The sequence below is a fragment of the Oreochromis niloticus genome, linkage group LG6 (assembly GCF_001858045.2).
Source record: "Oreochromis niloticus isolate F11D_XX linkage group LG6, O_niloticus_UMD_NMBU, whole genome shotgun sequence".
NCBI classification, from domain to species: Eukaryota; Metazoa; Chordata; class Actinopteri; order Cichliformes; family Cichlidae; genus Oreochromis; species Oreochromis niloticus.
In genome coordinates, this window is record NC_031971.2 from 36855194 (window position 1) to 36873829 (window position 18636).

Genomic DNA, 18636 nt, shown 5'->3' on the forward strand with positions numbered 1-18636 from the left:
TGTGTGTGTGTGTGTGTGTGTGTGTGTGTGTAAGAACACTGATGAGCATCATTGTATCACAAAATGAATTATAGATTGTGCTGGACTGGATTGTACTTATCAACAATAACATAAAGCATTTGTATCAGGTGTAATAGACAATTTTCTGGTTTCTTCTTTCAGCTCCATTTTTCAGTAGCGTTGAAACACAGAGAAAGCAAGAAACAGATGTGAGAAATCTGATTCCTCCCACATGAGCAATAATCTAATAGAACGAGATGGAAGGGGACACATGATTGAGTGATGACATGGTCAGTAGTTCGATGGCTGCAAGACATTCATGGGTGAAAGGGAGGGAGGAACATGGACAGCACATCTTAGTTCCTGGTTATTTTGTTTATCATGCTAACTCACATTGATGTCATAAATATAATGTAATTAATTGTAGGCAAGTTTGGAGGTGATTTGGTAGACCTGAAGTTATTTTTCTGTACAACGAGTACCTCATAACACCTGTCCCAGCAGCAGGGTTGCCAGATTGGCCCTGCGTTGGAACTCTTCCAGAAACGACATGCAGGTCACTGGGTAGTGCAAATACTTGGCAGTACATGCTGTTGCTGTCAGTACAGTAGAAGTATTTGTTGTGTTGTGGACAAACCACAAAATTATACAGCGTCTTTTCAGCTCAGATTCCAAACTCTGTTTAAATTTACATTGTACATACATTATTTATTAATGTAAAAACATTTTTTATTCATTGTCCTAAGGTCAGTTCCTGACTGTGTGCATAAGTTCCATTCATAAAAGATGGTGCTATCATAGCTGTCATTAGGCACATAGATTCAGGTACAAATAACCTCACAATGCAACATGTGATGGACAGACAGGAATAGAAATGGGATGTAGATGTACACAAGTATGATATAAACATGTTTGTTTATATTTTACTGTAAAGTAGAGCGGGTTGTATCTGGCTGATTCCAACTACACTACTGGTCAAACCCCAATTTTTCCAGTTTTGATTGAAAATTATGCAGTTTAATCTCTCACTGCACTCTGAAATGAAAGCATGGTACAAATAAGCAATTGGAGTTAAAAAGAAATCATAGAATGAATATATGGACCAAAATGTTTTCTAAACGTTTGGCTCATCAAAGTAGCCAACTTTGGCAGATATAACAGCTGAACACACCCGTGCCATTCTTTCTACAACAGAAATCAAATATTCTTTAGAAAGCTCTTCCCATATCTGTTGCAGAAGTCCCCATAAATGTGCAGCACTTGTAGGTTGCTTTGATTTAATTCTTCTGTCCAGTTTATCCCAAACCAGCTTGATGGGGTTTAAGTCTGGAGACTGTGCTGGCCACTAAATGTTTTCAAGCTTACCATCTTGTTTTTCTTTCCTGGGGTAGTTTTGGAATAGCTTGAACTTATGTTTTGTGTCATTATCTTGCTGTAAGATGAACCCCTGACCAACTAGGTGCATACCAGTTGGTATTGCATGGCGCTGTAGAATGCTCTGGTAGCCATTTTGGTTCAGGCTGCCTCCTACTCTGCACAAGTCACCGACCCTGGATCCAGTAAAAACAGCCCCAGACCATCACCCTTGATCTCCATGTTTGACAGTTGATGCCACACACTGTGGAACCATCCTTTCGCCTACTCGACGACGTACAAAGATCCTGCGTGATAAACTGAAGATTTCAAATTTTGATTCATCAGTCCATTATACCTTCTTCCAGTCTTCAGTAGTCCATTGGGAGTGTTTCATGGCCCAGGCAAGCCTCTTTGTCTTATTCTGATGTCTTAGCAATGGCCTTCTTGCTGCAACTTGTCCTGTCAAACCTGCAGCTCAAAGTCTTCTCTTCACAGTTGAAACTGAGACTTGCTTACTACGACCACTATTAAGCTGTTGTCCTGTGAGCCGCCTCTCACGCAAGCTGTTAACTCTCAGAAACTTGTCCTCTGATTCAGTTGAGGCTTTGGGTCTGCCAGAACTCTTCCTGTCAGAGTTTGCCCCAGTTTCTGAGCCTTTTGATGGTGAAGAAAACTCACTCACTTACACATTGACTTTTGTTTTTGCAGTTCCTCTGTAGGAAAGACCTACATTTTAAGTGTTGTGATGGTCTGTCTGTCTTCCATTGTTAATTGCCTTTTTCTCGCCATTTATGTTACAACACACTACTTTCTGCAGTGTAATACTGTTCAAATGATGGTACCACAGTGTGTTCCAACACTGCTTTTATGCAGACCAAGAGGGTTGTAAGTAATCCAGAAAAGTTGGAACAGCTGTAGGAATCGGTAGCACCAGCTTTCAAGGCTTCTCCATTGCTGCAGAACAGCTTTAAATTGTTAACCCATTTTGTGTTCCCTGAAAAAGGCCTGTTTCTATAATTCTGAAATGTACATTACTTTAAAGTTTTAGGTAACCTTACCTGTTTTTTTTAACCTCTGGCAGTTCACTACTTACCTTTCTACCATTTCTAGCTATTCATTGGACTTGAACGATTTCAACTGCAATAAATAACTGGAAAAATTGGGCTGTTCTAAAACTTGTGACTGGTAGTATATGTCGCAAACAAGTAAGATGTCAACAAAATATCATGATATTACAAAAATCATGAACATGTGTTTTCCTTTTTTATACTGATAATGTGGTATAAAAATCACATAAAAGTGGTATAGTATTTTTCCTGGGTTGTAAGACAGTGCATGACTAAACCACACTGACGTATCCTCTAAACACTTGCCACATGACATGCAGCAAGGAAAGCTCACCACACATATGAGACATGCATATTATTCAAAACATTTCTAGAAGAAAAGTCACACAATACTTAGACTTAACTCAGTGATGAGAGCAGTATTTATGTCAAAGTACGGTTCAAGAATAACTGCTGTATTTTATATTTTTCTGTTTAAATCCATGCTTAAAATGAAGTCCTTTTTTTAAATGAGTCCTTTGCTGTTTTTGTCCTATCCATCGTTATGTTCTCTTGCATTTGCATATTAATAATCCTCATGCTAATCTATTTCTTTGTTGACTCTTTGTGACCATTTCATAAAAGTAAATAAGCCACCTGCAGCAAATATCACACTGACGTATAGTGCAGTCTCCTTGAAACTCATCACATATGGAAACTTGTAAAAGATCACTTAGCATTGTGTTTAAATATACTGGGTAAGCCTAATTTTTTGAAGTGCAGGGCTGATCTTTTAGCTCAATGTTAATAAGATTATCATAGCTTAAATCTGCCACCAAGTGAAAGCAGAAGTAAAAAGTGCAAAACACAGAGTTCCCAAACAGGATACAACCCGAGCTGACAGACATGTGACTTGTGCCACTACGACACCAAGAGCCTCCGACTCTGTTCCTGTTGGCTGCAGAACTGTGATGTGTCAAGATGCCAGTGTCCCGTGCATTCTTTCACATTACCATACGCATTTGATTTCCCAGGATGAGCACATGATAAATTCACATAGTTTACTGTATTGTGCAGTAAAGTAGAGCAAAACAAACTAGACCTAAAGAACAACAATCTAGAGGTGTAGTTTCACAATTCAGCCTCAAATATTCCAATAACAGTCCATCCTATACAAATCTCACGACTGAAAATGGATAAAATTCCTATTTTCTTAACTTTTCATTACGATAAACCAGGAGTTAGAGGTTTGAAACACTAACAATGGAACTAGAATATTTATGAAAGAGATATTTGACATGTTGTATCATTGATGAGAGAGGAAAGTACATAGATTTTTTCCTGTGTTTTACTGTAGTGAATTTAATTCACTGGGCTTGTACTTCATCAGTATACTCAATCAAAGCTACTTAGGAAGGAAACCATGTTTATGGGATTAGAGGGGATTGGATGTAGATGAATGCTTTGTCCCAGTGTTTGGATTTTGAAATGCACAGACTTTTGGCTACGATCCATCCCTGATTAATCCCCTTTTAGAAGCAAGTCACTGCTCTGTAAATCCATTACTTCAGTGTCTCGGGGTCTGTACCTTTTCTTATGTAACCATTTAACTTGTGTGATCTTCGTGCTGCTGGGATACTTTGTCAGTCCCTAGCAAAGCTGAGTACATTTCTGTTTTGGGTCTGTGCAACCTGAGAAGTGAGATGCTGCAGATGAAGCAAATCGGTAGAGTGTGATAAGGAATAGCGAGAAGTGAGGTGCCGATAGGATGAGAACAGAGGGAGCAGGAGGAGGAGAGAGTTATTCACAGACAGATGGATGGATAATGTACTTATGAGTCAAGATCCCCCAGGAGCCACTGCTGTCTGCTTATGTCACTCACCACTTTCATCACTAAGCCCGCCTCCTGTCTCACCTTCTATCACACCTTGCCTGTCTTCTGTCCTTTCATTTAGTTTCCTGTACTTGTCACACATTTCCTCCCGTCTCCTCTCCTCTCTTCTCCTCTCCTCTCTCTAATCTTTTGTTTCCTCTAATGGATATCTCTAATGTCCATCATTACGCCCGTCTGGGGGGGATTCCTTCCTGCAGCTGCTCACTGGGAAGGCCTTGTGAGATTATTCACTCATTGATTACATCTCTGAGTCCAAACTTTATTCATTAATTCATCCATCCTTCTGCTCATCCCCTTATCACAGGACAAACTGTGCTTTACATCATTGTTCCATTCAGAGTATCTCCTTATCCATTCATCAATCTGTCCAGTTACTCATTTATTCTATATGAAATCATTATCATTAATACATTTCTAAAATAAATCAGTCATTCATTCATTTGTTCACTTTTTCATTCACCCCCGTATCATTCATAGTAAGTAAGGTGATTCTCCATGAATGCTCACTGTCAGAGATTCTCTTTCCCAGTCATAGTCAGTAGGTTCAGCCCGTAAGGATGTGAAGGGGGTATAAGGTATCAGCTAATGCCCAGGTCTTTGTCTGACTGCTTCAGTGATCTGGGAGGAAGGTTTTGTGTATATGTGTGTGTGTGTGTGTGTGTGTGTGTACGTGTGTGTGTGTGTGTGTGTGTGCGCGTGCTTGTGTGTGTGTGTGTGGTTAGGGAGTGAGGGAAGCCAGATTTATGGTCCCATGTTGGTTTCTGTTTGCATGGCTCTTTGGTTGTGCAGAGAGAGGGATTGTGGGAATTCGGCCAGTGCAGAGGCTTTGGAGACTCACTTGAGTGTACTCCTCCAAAAAGCCAACAGACCGTTGTGCATAGGTAGAATTCTGATTGGTTGAAAATTGAACCAAAAGGGAACCACAGAAGAAGAGCCATGAAATGGCACTCCACCACCAAGAAGTTCTTCATATATGGTGACTGTTGTCTTTTCTGTGGCAGGGGCTAACAAAGTACCAACAATGGAACAAACATGAGCACAGATAGCACACATTACTGGTCATTCCACATAGTATCAACACTGCCACTGGGTGACAGCTAACAGCTACAGCATGTAGATGTGGATCTGCAAAGCTCTGCCTAGCACCTTCATTTAGGCTTTTTGAAAACCTGTTACTTTTCTTAAAAGACAATGGATACACCTTTCATTGCACAATTAAATGAGTTACATTCAGTGAAGCCCAACCTATGAAACTGTTATTTTAGGTAGGCACATGATCCATTTACATGATAAAAGCAGATCTGTAATATGTAATGTTTCAGATGATATTTCCTAAACATCCACTACAAATCTCATGTAGTTTGAGCTATTTAAGTTGTGTAGCTCGCCTCCTCTTCAGACCACTTTGTAACCCACCTCTACCTCAGATCCTCCTGTTCATGATGTGCCTGACTTAATTGCTGTCAAGACCACAGTTACTGATGCCTGATCTTGTTTTGCTCTTCCTGCCTCACCCTGTTGCTTCACTAAATGCAACATTTCCTTTTGCTACTATCATCTGCTTGCACCGGGTTTTATAGCGGCATGTAAGAGATACATATGGTGGAGATCTACGTTACGAACACCAAAATTAACTGGCTGCAGCATGAGTAAATGTTTTGTGACCACTTTTGTAAGGTGCAGCCATTAGGGAGACAATCCAGAACCCGTTTTGAGGAAATGTCTATTCTAACTTTCTTTCAACTGTTACGAGGCATCAGCAGCAGAACTTGATATTCTGTGTTAGCAAAGTGATGTCATGCTGCTTTTCTTTGCTGACATGTTGCAGAGGGAATTGTCAGGAAGAAAAATGCCTTTCTTATTCTTTTTTTTCAGCCTGCTTAACATTCTTCTTAGAACTGATTCAACTTTTGCACGGGTTTTCATACAAAACAAAAGCTAGAATGTCCAAAATTGTGGAGATTTCCCCAAGTCTGTGGGTCTTGATGAGCGCACACGTGCATGTAAGCTGATATTGTATTACCTCAAATACTGTATGGCTCCACAGAGGCCCATTAACTTAGTATTGCATCATAGGCCCGTGCATTAGTCTGACCGAGCCCCGCAGACGCCAGAGGTGTCCCATGTCCATTACATCTCTCTCACCAACCAACAATCATTTATAAGTACCACCTGTCTTACAGCAACACAACAGGGACACATTTAAGGGAAACACCATTGTTATTGGAATGATAAATGACCAATATTGATGTTTATTGAGGCACCATGCAGTAAGTGATTGGTTCATAATTCGGGCTAAGAGCCTTTTAAGTAGCACGATGCAACAAGTAACATCATTGCTGGCCTCAGCTGAAATATTAAATATCTCATACCCAGTGTGTGTGTATATGTGTGTGCGTGTGTGTGTGTGCTTGCCTGCATGTGTGTACTGTGTCTCCACTTACTGTTTTTCCTTTATTTTTTTGCAGGGTGTTTTCATTGAATTTGTATTCTGCATACACTAATGTAATAGAGTCTGATTTGTACCCCTAACATCATCATGTCACAGCACAGATTTACGCATAAGCACACAAATGCCATGTGCAGGATTGTTTGCATCTGGAGTGCAGTCTTAGTGTTGTAGCTGGGCTTTCTTTAACACCAAGCAACAAAAGCTGAAAACTGCAACTCTGACCAGCTCCCTGGAGGGAAGAGGGATTGTCTCTCCTGTCATGAGAGTGATTAAGGGCTTACATTCTTACATTTCATTCTAGTCACACATGTGCTGCAGCTTTGCCAGGTATTGCCTCTTGTGTTTGCACACTTTTGTGGACGGTGTTTGTGGTCTTAGGCTTGTTTGTTTTCCCTCCAGGTGAACGCGACAATCAGAAAGCTCTCCAGCCTCCTGTTTAGATTCTTTTATGAAACATTTACATTGTACATTGCATATTTGTTTAATGTTGAGCCATTTAACTAAATCTACGACACAAATGGCTCCTTCTACAACCCCTGCCAGGTAAATGGAGGTGCAGGACAGGAGCCGCTCCCCGTCTCGCAGGACCAGCCGAGTAGAGCAGGTAGTGGGACGATGGCTGAGACGGTCCAGAGACTTGGGCAGCAGATCTCACTCTTTGAGCAGGTATTATGTCTTTTTTTAAATGTATAAATCCATTATTTCACTATCTTTGCACCTGTTTACAGTCATCATCACAGGAAGCCCATATTTGTAAAGCCTTCTAAAACAGGTTCTATCATCCAGTAACAAATAAATTAATGCTTTAATTTGCTACTTTTCACAATTATTTCCTTGTTTTTGTTATCCCCACAAATATAAGGCTGTTCACAGTAGTACTGCTCTGGCAGAAATACAGATACTGCAGTAAGATGTCACTCCTGAATTACTCCTCCAGGGATCGGGCTGCAGCAGAAGGGAAGACAGCAGAGTCCAGTAGCTCTGACCAGAGGAATTATCCTTTCCGCTTCAATATTCAGATCCAGCGTGACCCAAACCTCAATTCTCATGGCCTCACACTTTCCTCCCAGAACCCGATTCTGGTGGAGGAGGTCACCCCAGGTAACGTTTACAACAGCTCAGTTCTAAGGAAATAGCCATGACACAGATTTCTGAACTTTAAATCAAATGGGTCTCTATACTAAACCTTGTTGTGTTTATAAATAGCTATTCTATGCAGTAATCTGTAGCCCTCTTGTCCCTAAATATACTGCAGCACTTTCACTACCTTGGGAGTAGAAGGAGTGCATTATTAGTTTGAATCAGGGCCTTTTGTTTTAAAGCTGATACTGCATGTTTACCTGAGCCCTGCTATAGGAACCTCTTCACCAGCTTAGGCTTCTTCTCCCACAGAGACTGCATCCTACCTGCCAAGAGTCAATTTCTATTGCCACAGTCTGCAGAGCTCTAGTGCTTTGTCAATGTCTCTGACCTAAAATCACACCTTTATCATTCTTTCTGTAGGTGAAAACTTACGGCAGTATTAGCCACTATACACCTCATGAGTGGAGAGTAGCAAAGAACAAGTAATTCCACAGCCACAGCATAAATGAAAGGATTTTGGTATGCAAACCTACAGAACCATGATTTAATCCACCTGTGGTTTTATTCTACTTTATGCTTGTTTAAGCTGCTATTACTAATATGTTTAGGGCTGATATATTTACTCAGCCTAAAAGCTTTACTGACAATGAGGCTGTGATTGTTAGGAGGTAAAATACTGTATATACAGTTCTCTCAGGAACAGAAAATTGTTTGGCTCATTCTCCCTGTTGTCTGTAGAACCATGCCCTTATTTTGCATAAAGTAAATCTCCTCAGCAAATGAAGGAGTGGAGCTGTGCCAGACCCCTGCAGGCCTCTGGCCAGTGTACTGTGCAACACAAACTGACAAAAGTGAAGCCTCCAAGCCAGCAGATACTGCATACATGCACACAAAATTACATTAACAGAGGAAATGAACTGTGGTGCTAATGTGGTTGTGCGTGTGTTCCAAAACACATTTGGAAGGATTCAAGGAAGATGGAGTTTTTAGCCCACGATTGAGGCTATCAGGGAGCACATCCTTTCGGACGATGCACTGTCTCCAAGAATCACTTCCAGGCAAATGCCTAATATGCAATAGACGGATATGACTAAGATCAGAAGTATGGTTCGGGTTTCAAAGAGGTGGAATGTGTATGCAGCTGGGGGGTGTGGTTGGAAACCTTAAATCAGTCCTCTTAACTAAATTAATTTACAGCGATGTAAGGATTTGCCAGCACATGCTGCACAAAAGGCTTCCTCAGTCAGAGCCTTGTTTTTTCCCTCTGGCAATAGTCTGCTATAAATCACTTCTAAAGCAGAGGTGAAATCTCTCCTTTAATCAGTCCCTTTTTGAAGTCTGACGTTTAATAAATGTATACAGAAATTTTTTACGCCACACTATTAATCACTAAAAATAAAAAGGAAAAATTATAAATACATAACTAGATGAAAAATGTTTTAACTTCAACAGCACAACAGATTTTATTTCGGTTTGGTGACACCATTCAAAATTGTTGTGCATATTTTTAAAAAAGAAGTATTTGTGAAAGAGATTTATCACAGAATCTGTACAATTTTGTGAAATACCGATTACACTCCATGATTCAGTAGCGTGTAGAACCACTATTAGCAGGAATCTTTTTAAGTAGTAGTTGTCTGTATGACTTCATCAGTCTCTCAGATCATTGTGGAGGAATTCTGGCCCACTCTTCTTTAAAATATTTCTTACATTAATTGAGATTTGCAGCTCTCTTAAGATCCCACCACATCAGAGCGGCTCAACCATGTTTTGTTTTTCTCAATTTGCTCCGTTAGGTTGTAACTTTATTTTCACTGTATTGCATTTTTTTAAAGTCAATGGACTTTGTCTGGGCCATTGGAGCATCTTTCTTCTTTTTCAGCCATTCTCTTATAGACTTGCTGTTGTGCTTTGGATCATTTGCCTGTTGGATGACCCACTTTTGTCTGAGCTTTAGCTGTCGGACGCATGGCCTCATATTTGACTCTAGAATACTTGGATATACAAAGGAGCTCATGATTGACTTAGTGACCTCACAATGCCCAGATCCTGTGACTGCAAAACAAGCCCAAATCGTCACCCCTCTACCACCGTGCTGGCTGTTGGTATAAAGTGTTTGTGCTGATTAAGTGTTTGTTTTTTAGCAAACATGTCACTGTGAATTACAGCCAAGCATATTTGGGCTCTGTCAAAAAAGACATTGTTCTAGAAGTCTTGTTTGTTCAGCTGCAACATTGCAAATTGTGCTGCCATGTTCTTGAAGAGAACAAACGGGGTTGTCATAATATAGAGTTTCAATACTGATACCCAGGATAATACTGGATATACCATTTTTTGATAGCATGGAGCAGATAATGGCGCCATCCTGCACCTACAAAAGAAATGGTGAAAAATTCACAGATGCTCTGTGAACAGCAACCAAAACCATTACACAGAGGTTTTAAGTAGTTTCTCCAGGCCTCTGTGACTGAAGCGTTATTCTGTGACCCAACATTGTCACACATCTGAAATGGCAGAAAAGTTATCATCATGTGGTCAGCAGCCAGATGACTTCAAAATTTCAAGAATTAAAAACTATATGGTTTCTTTTTCCATCTTCAAGTACTAAGATGGGATATCAAACACCGTAACATACAGACTCTGAAAAGAATCACTGAAATGTAACTAAACAGCAGTTATTGCTATTAAAAGCATATCTGTACTATATCCTACATTTATTTCTCCTAGAAAAGCGTATGGGTCTGAATCCCCCTGAGGTCCAGGGTCAGATTACCTTCTTTCTCTTGTCCTCTTGGTCACCATCTGTTTCTGCCTGTCAGACACACACACACACACACACACACACACACACACACACACACACACACACACACACACACACACACACACACACATAAAGACGCCATTGCTCATGTCTCCAGTGGCCCCACTGAGTCTTGGCTCAATTCATTCTCCCTGTCCGTCTGTCTGTCTGCGGCACGTGTTGCAGCATCTTGACTGTGAAATATGAATCCTTTATTGGATAGCCTTTTTCAGGCCCATCAATGTCGCCAACATCTGTCTATGTTTATTTTAGAGTTATTTAATTTTGATAACATACTAGTATTCAATGCTTTCTCTGAGTTATATGGTTACCTGATGTACAGAATAAACACATGTTGGTGGATGATATGGTTTATTAATATGTAACAGAGATGATGAATGTCCCTCAGAATAGATTCACGTATGCTATTTGTGATCTGAGCCTCAATTCTTTTGCTTTCCTGTTAGCAGGTCAGATCGATTGCAGTTTTATTTTTTAGCCAAAATCACAGGCGCAGCTTCTGAAAACAGCTTGACTCCCATAATTTGTGAACACAGTAAACAATTTTAAAATGATTTTTTTTATCTTGTTTGCTAGTGTCTAGTTTTATGGAATATGATGTAATGTGCATTCTGTTCCCATTAGAGTTAAAAGCGATGATAAAGCAAGACATGCTATGGGATGTGATTGACAAGTCACGACCCTATGAGAGAGCAGCATCTTTTGGTTTCTCACATCCACATCATCCTTTGCTTGTCACGCCTGACTTTAAAACACCAAATCAGCCGTGGGGAAAACACTGAGCTTAAAGTACCACAGTTCTAACCGAAGTAGCTATTATATGCAGTCTATGGTGAAAAGTTAGTGGATGTTGTAAAATTTAGTAATTTATCAGCTAACTGTATGCAACAGAAAAATACAGTTTCTTTCACATCTTGTACCAGTTCAACCAGAGCATAGTTTAACATGCGGAGTTCAAAGGGACAGCAGCAGCAATAATGTGTAGTAGCTGAATATAATCTGTGCTTCTAATTATAGCTTTTGATCACCACTGAAACGCATTTACATGTCCATTCACTGAAAGGACAAAGATAACAGATGTCGTCAGTAGAGTAGACAGCAGCCAATCGTTTTTGGATTATAGAGATGATAAATAAAATATTATGTTGGTACTGAGAAATACAGTAAATGAGGTGGAGATGGCACAGTTGTTTTATGTGCCCAAAATTGGAAGCACAATGATTGGTCGTCCCGCAGTTAGATTTGGAGAGCTGTATGAAAAATTATGCACTGAGTGAGATGAAAGGAAATCACTAGAATACAAGCTACAGCCTGACAGCAGCGCCAGTTGCAGTATGAGCGCAGGCAGATTGAACACCCTCAAGCATGACAACACAAGGACATTTTGTGTGTGCAGGTGGGCCTGCAGATGGTCGGCTCGTCCCTGGCGACCAGCTTGTGAAGATCAATAACGTCTCTGTCGATGACCTGACCCCAGAGCAAGCTACTGAGATAATCAGGTCTGCACAGACAGCTGCATTCACAAACGCACATGCACGATGATTGGTACATACTCTGCAGTTATTTAAAATTACGCAATGCAAACCATGTGTCAGCTTAACACCCTCCCTTTCTGTACTTTTTTTTTTTCTTTCCAGGGAGTGCCCAGATACGTTGACTATGACGGTACTCAGAACAATGCTGGTGAGTCTGCCCTATCTGTCAAAGAGAAACACACTTCAAAGACATACACAGCACAAACAGACTTACAGTTAAGTGGATAATGGCTGGTCCTCTTCCAGCAGCACTTTAGATGAACTTAATGTATTTCTTGTTTCCTGTTTTCATTAGGTAGTAAAAGCACACTCGCACAATGTCTCTACTGTGTGCACATGTGACTACATACTGTCCATATACAGTGTTTTTATGTATGGAAGCCTGTCAGCAAACTTACTCAGACACCTTGGGATCAGGCATCATTGCTTACAACAGTCCCGTCCTCAGAGTCCCGCCGCTATATCCCCAATAACTGTGACACCATGGTACAGAATCCACACATTCAAACTGGCAGCTTTTCTTCTGCACACACATCCTTCATCAGTCAGACTGTGCGTGTGCGTGTGTGCACGGGCACACATTGTGGACCTCAGTCTGTATTGGTGAAGTTGACGTATGTGTTTGCACTGAGGTGAAATAGATCAGTAAATAAATGGCTGCATCAGCACTTTGGTGATGGAAGCGCCTCTACTGTGTGTTTCATAGCTCACGGCTCCCCCAAGAAATAATTACTGAACTCTAAGGAATTAGCAGCATTTCTTAGAAAATATTCGTCTCTGTCAAAACAAGAGTTTGAACCACAATAAAAAGAGATTTTTCTGTTATAATTAGACAGTGAGATAAGAGAATTGCTTGGCAGTTTCATTAAGTGCTTTAATCTGCCAACTGTCACTTGTTGTGCAGTAATGAAGGCAACAATGTGTTTATCTTTGTTACCACACAGCATGATTCATATTGCAGTAGAAATTTATGATAAAATAATTGTATATAAAGGTTTCCACTTGTATTGATATTCCAGTTTTAACATCTACAGTATACAGTATGTGATTCCATGAGCACAAGATTCACTCAAAGAGCTTGAGAATTTTTTACAGGCAGCATTTTTAAATGTTAAACACAAATCCATAATATATTGCATTAGTGGCATGTATTTGTAATGGACAACCCTGCAATTTGGAGGTCATTGCCAAAACCAGTATTGTTGCATGAGTCCACATTCTTTGGAGTCATACATTAGTTTGTTTAGATTTGTAGTTAAAGGCCGTTACTCACAGTTAAGTCGCAGCAGCTTAGGATGAACTGTAAATAAAGACACCAGAGCCATCCTGTTTTATAAACTGTGGTGAAAGCTACATTAGAGCAAACATCTTACAGACAGTTTTTATAGGAGGCATATGAATAACTTATGTGATGACCAATATCACAGTCATCATATTCATGAACCTTTTAGACATTTTTTACATATTAGTGTTGTTACATGCTATAAAGAACAACAGTAGCAAACAGTGGTCATTTATAACCTTGAATGTTATATATAAATGTGTCTTATATATGAAACTCAACTCCATGTTATAAGTACTTGTTTAAACTACAGCTTGGAAAAACAAAAGCCAGAGAGTGTCTTATAATGTCCTTATATGTATTTATACGTCTCTGCACTGCACCAAATTCAGCCCTGATTAGATTATAAGAAAGAAAGAGAACATGCGTATCCTGTGAGAAACTGCTTCACAGCTTATTGACTCGTATTTCTCACAGGGCCCAAAGTCATCATTTATCACACCGGAGAAGAGGGCCAAGCTCAGGTCCAACCCTGTGAAAGTCCACTTTGCTGAGGAGGTGGAAGTTAACGGACACACACAGGTGAGTTTGAAAATATACTATGCAGCTATTCTTAGTACTGCCTACCAACTTTAAATCCTCTGACTGCCTCTGTAGTGTCTCATTGTGTCTCTGAGACGGCGTATGTGATTGTGGATGGATCATGTCACATTGTCAAGTTTTATAGAAATGTAATGTGATGATAATAGATCCTGCTCAGCTCTCCACGTTTACATCAGTGCACAGGAGTCATTAACACCCCATCTAAACCAGCTCACAGATACACGGTCTGGGTGATCAAATCTGATGACAGCTATTTGCATTTATATCTGTTATAAATAATTCTTCATGTTATTGCTTTCTGCATTGTGTTCAGGATGCAAATATTATCTTTATTATGACTTGCTGAAGCACATTTTACACGACTCAGTTCATTGATTGTATTCAGTCACCTATTTTTCTGAATGGCGTCAAACTGCACAGATAATATTTATACGTGACTCTATATACATGAGGGTCTGACTGTTTTAACCAAAGAATATATTGTTACACGTTTGTCTTGCTTATGGCCAGGTTAACACTTTCAGTATTTAATTCATTATCTCCATCAAGGAGATGATGGTTTTCATAGCATTTGTCTGTAAACAAGAGAGGTCAAAAAGTTGACTGTTAATTCTGATAAAACTTTATTTGGCTGTAGAGCGGGGTCATGTTAACAACCCATTAAAATTTGACCTACATGATGCTGACCTACCAAGGTCAGCATCATGATTTACTGGGCGAATATTGACAAAAAGCTAGATTTCTTACAAATGTGATGTGTATTGTCAACATTTAAAAAATACTGTAACATTTGACCTTTGGCCTCTCCTTCAAAGTCAAATAAGGTCAAACTTTCATAAAATAAATTTTGTCTTTAAAACTTAAAATTCTGCTGCACTTGTTTGCATTGGCATCCTTTAGGAAGTGATGCTCATATATGGGGATTTTAAATATTACATTAGAATTTAGATCTTAATGTCACGCTACATTTTTTTTTATCTCTGATATCACTTTTACATTTCACATCTGCCCTTTTTTTTTGTTTGACCCCAAAATCCGTAGAAAGTATTGTCATCACAAAGAGAATGAGCTGCCCAGACAAGTGTTGTAGTATAATAAGACATAATAACCTCAAGTTATTTACAAATTAATACCTGTTATCCATTATCTACTCCAAAATAATGTTAGTATACAAAATACAATGCTATTCCCTAAAAAGTAAATACTGCCCAGAGAGTGAGGTGCCTTGGCGGAGGTTTGCAGTCTCCGAGTGCTTCTTATATTTTCACTGTAACCTGATGTACATTTGGAGTATACTGCATATACAACTGGGCTTAGGCCATGGGCACAACACAAAATAAATCCATATAAGGCAGTACCAGAGTGCTGCATAAGCATCTCTGACCAATACATTGTCCGGAAAATAGAAAATAATTTTATCTTTATAATCTTCACTCAGCCTTCCACTGTCAACAACGAGATATACACATTACTCTACCAGAATTTACATTAAAATACCAGATTAATGGACCTAAAAGCTCATAAGATTCTGATATATTTTTCAAAGCTTTTGAGACAAAGTCTATTTTTTCAGTTCTGAGACACTTCATGGATAATTTATTCCGACAGGTTTCCTGATTTAATGTGGGGTAGCACAACAGCGATGCCATTTAGTGAGCAGGTTCAGAGTCTGTGGTGTGCACATGCAGGCATGTAGGAGTTTGATTTAATACACAGCAAGTAAACATGGCTCTCATCAATGCTGCATTTAAAAAATGTCATAACGTGTGTTTTTAAAGAAGGCATTCAAAGCCGTACTTAGGTCTCAGTCATACACACTGTGTCGTTCTCTCAATAAGACTGAATGTAAAGCTCATTTATTTAGAAGAAAAGTACTTTAAGACATTTTAAGTGCCCGAACCATGAAAATTTCTGACTGCTTACATTTAAGACATAATGTTGGTTTTTAGGATTTTTTAAACTTTCTCAGATTTTCAGATTTTTTGCAGTAGTTTGTAGAACCGAAGTTTAGTTGATGCCATGTATCACAGTTCAAAATCAAAAGCTTTAATCCAGCCAGCTGTGGGTCATTAACAGTAGATCAGACAGCGAAGCAGACAATTAAAGTGAGCAAAGAATAGTACAGGGACAAAAAGAAACTGTAGGCAGTAGTTCGAAAAGCTTGACTGGTGTGAATATGGCACACTTGCAACAGGAAGTATTGCACCAGGGGTATAAAAGGAAATCTGACTGGCTAATTGGGAACAGGTGTAGCAAATCGAACACAGATAAGAAGTAATAAAGGCCAGATAGTAAAATTATGCAAAGAGACCAGAGTTCTATAGCAGAAAGTGATATTAATGGTTAGTGGCCTCTGTGATGAGTTTAAAAGTCTGAGTTTTCAGTCACACAAAGGTGGCTCTCTTTTATTTTGCTCGATCACCATGGTAACTAATGATGAACACATAACCCGGTTAGAGTTCAGATTTTTTTTCTTTAAAATCAGCTGTAAGCATGATCTTTCCACAGATTCTTTTACTTACAGAATTAAGTGTCATAAACATGTATTCTGTGCTATAGGAACACATTTTCGACACAACATAAAATGCTAACAGCACCACTTGAAGTGGTGTGTCATATTTGTGAAGACCCAAAGAAATTTTTCATTTGGAATTTTATTGTCCTGAACAAGAAAATAGTGGAAACCGCAGACAAGCTTTAAAACGTGATTTATGGTTTCTGGATGTTCCTTTGCACTATGACGATGAGTGCTTGTCAGTAAAACCAACATTAGGTTCAGCATTACTGCAAACTCTATGCACTTTGTTCCTTTATAAATCTGCCTGTGGTTGTTCAGGGTTCCTACCCTGCAAGCGGATGTGAAATTAGCAGGACGAGGAAAACCACTGTGGCCGGAGAGCCCATTACTAAACACAGAGAAAACACAGATCGATATCCTTCCCATTCTCCGGTCCTAATGTCTGTGATTACAGGACAATAAATATCAGATTAAGGAGAAAAAAGGATAGAAGGAGATGGTAAAGAGATAAAGAGAGACCAAGAGAGGTGGAGGGGAGGGGGCGGGATGTTTTTATCATCGTTAAAAGGCAGACAAAATATGTAACGGGGGATGGGAAGCTGGCAAAGGAGGGGTTGTCTAAAATTTGAACGCCCTCTGTTTCAACTTCAAAACATGCAAACATCAATGTTGCATTGTATCACAGTGTCAATACAGAAAACCACTTTCTAAAATCATAAGAGAAGAAGGATGTAGCGGGAAAGATGAGTCACCACGGAGAACAAGCCGGGCAGACAGAAACAGGCCAGAGGATATGATGCGAAGAAAAATGCTCTGTGAGAAGAGCTGAAGATGAAATAACACTGCTCTCTCACCTTATGGTCTGTTATAATGTGCTAAACATATTCAGTATTCTCAGTCTGGATTGCCAGCATTTAAAAATAACAGTGGTTGTGTTCAAGCGACAAACATACGTCAGGAAAATTCAGCAAATCTGTCTTGTGACCAGGGCTCCCACTTGATGTGTCCCACATTTTAAAAGGCTCCGTTTTTCAAAAGTCCCCACTGGATGACAGACAAGACGAGCTTTATTCAAAGGCTGTGAAGAAATCAGGGTGACTGGGTGAAGCTGGTGGAAGGCAGTTTTTTGCTTTTAATTTTGTAAAATTGAGATATTTTGCTCATAAAACATTGTTGGAGGTTTCATTCTGTTTTGGATGCCAGCAAAGTGGTGGTACAGAGAACAGTACAGTCGTCTCACAGCAAGAAAGTTCTGGAATTAAAACTTTCTGGAGAGTTTCTTCTTAAAAGACAAGCATGTTAGATGAAAAGGGTTAGAGGTGTTAGGGTTAGATGCTATTGAAACAGCATTGAGTGGTGGATTTTTGGTGAGGTGCAGGATGGGTCTCTGAGGGTACACCATTTCAGTGATAGACTGTGATAGTGCTGTACCAATAATGTAACTTTCCCTCCATGAATATATACCTACTGGAACCCAAAGATGTTTATCAGACAGATCAGCAGCTAAAGTCAACAGTAATTGCAACATAAAATTAAACACAGGAGTGTAAGAAGTTGGTGTTTTTTTTGTGAAGAAGAAACTTCCAGATTACAGCTCAATGATGGTAAGACAGGAATTACAGATTCAGACATGAACAGCTGCAGGCGCCACAGATCAGCAGTCAATCCTGTTATACTCTGAAGTCTGCCTGCAGGAAGCATGCCTCGTTGGTACATTATAGTACAGTCTCTCTGCGGACAACCCTGTACCGTCATAAAGAATTAACAGGCACACGGACATTCGCTCCCAAGTGGACCCTAACAGATTCATAGACCCGGAAACTGCAACACACCTTTAAGATTTCCCACATTATTGCACACAGACAGAGCCACCCTGCTCCCTGTCAGACTTTTACTCCTGAAACCAACTAAATTCACACTGCTTTTATTTTCTTCACAGGGGAACTCGCTGCTCTTCCTGCCCAATGTACTGAAGGTGTACCTCGAGAACGGGCAGACCAAGGCCTTCAAATTTGAGCCCAGCACCACAGTCAAGGTACTCTG

General features: G+C 39.8%; 1 protein-coding gene across 5 annotated transcripts in view; it reads left to right on the forward strand.

Annotated features, from left to right (window-relative positions):
• frmpd1a (FERM and PDZ domain containing 1a) overlaps positions 1-18636 on the forward strand; it is a 56123-nt gene that overhangs the window by 24792 nt on the left and 12695 nt on the right. For all 5 annotated transcript variants that reach the window (XM_025908194.1, XM_003448026.5, XM_005470051.4 and 2 more), the window contains 6 exons: positions 7292-7414; positions 7686-7849; positions 12052-12154; positions 12293-12338; positions 13950-14054; positions 18533-18628. In XM_025908194.1, the coding sequence (XP_025763979.1) occupies positions 7296-7414; positions 7686-7849; positions 12052-12154; positions 12293-12338; positions 13950-14054; positions 18533-18628 (633 nt within the window). In that variant the 5' untranslated portion in view covers positions 7292-7295. The remainder of the gene's footprint in view (positions 1-7291; positions 7415-7685; positions 7850-12051; positions 12155-12292; positions 12339-13949; positions 14055-18532; positions 18629-18636) is intronic.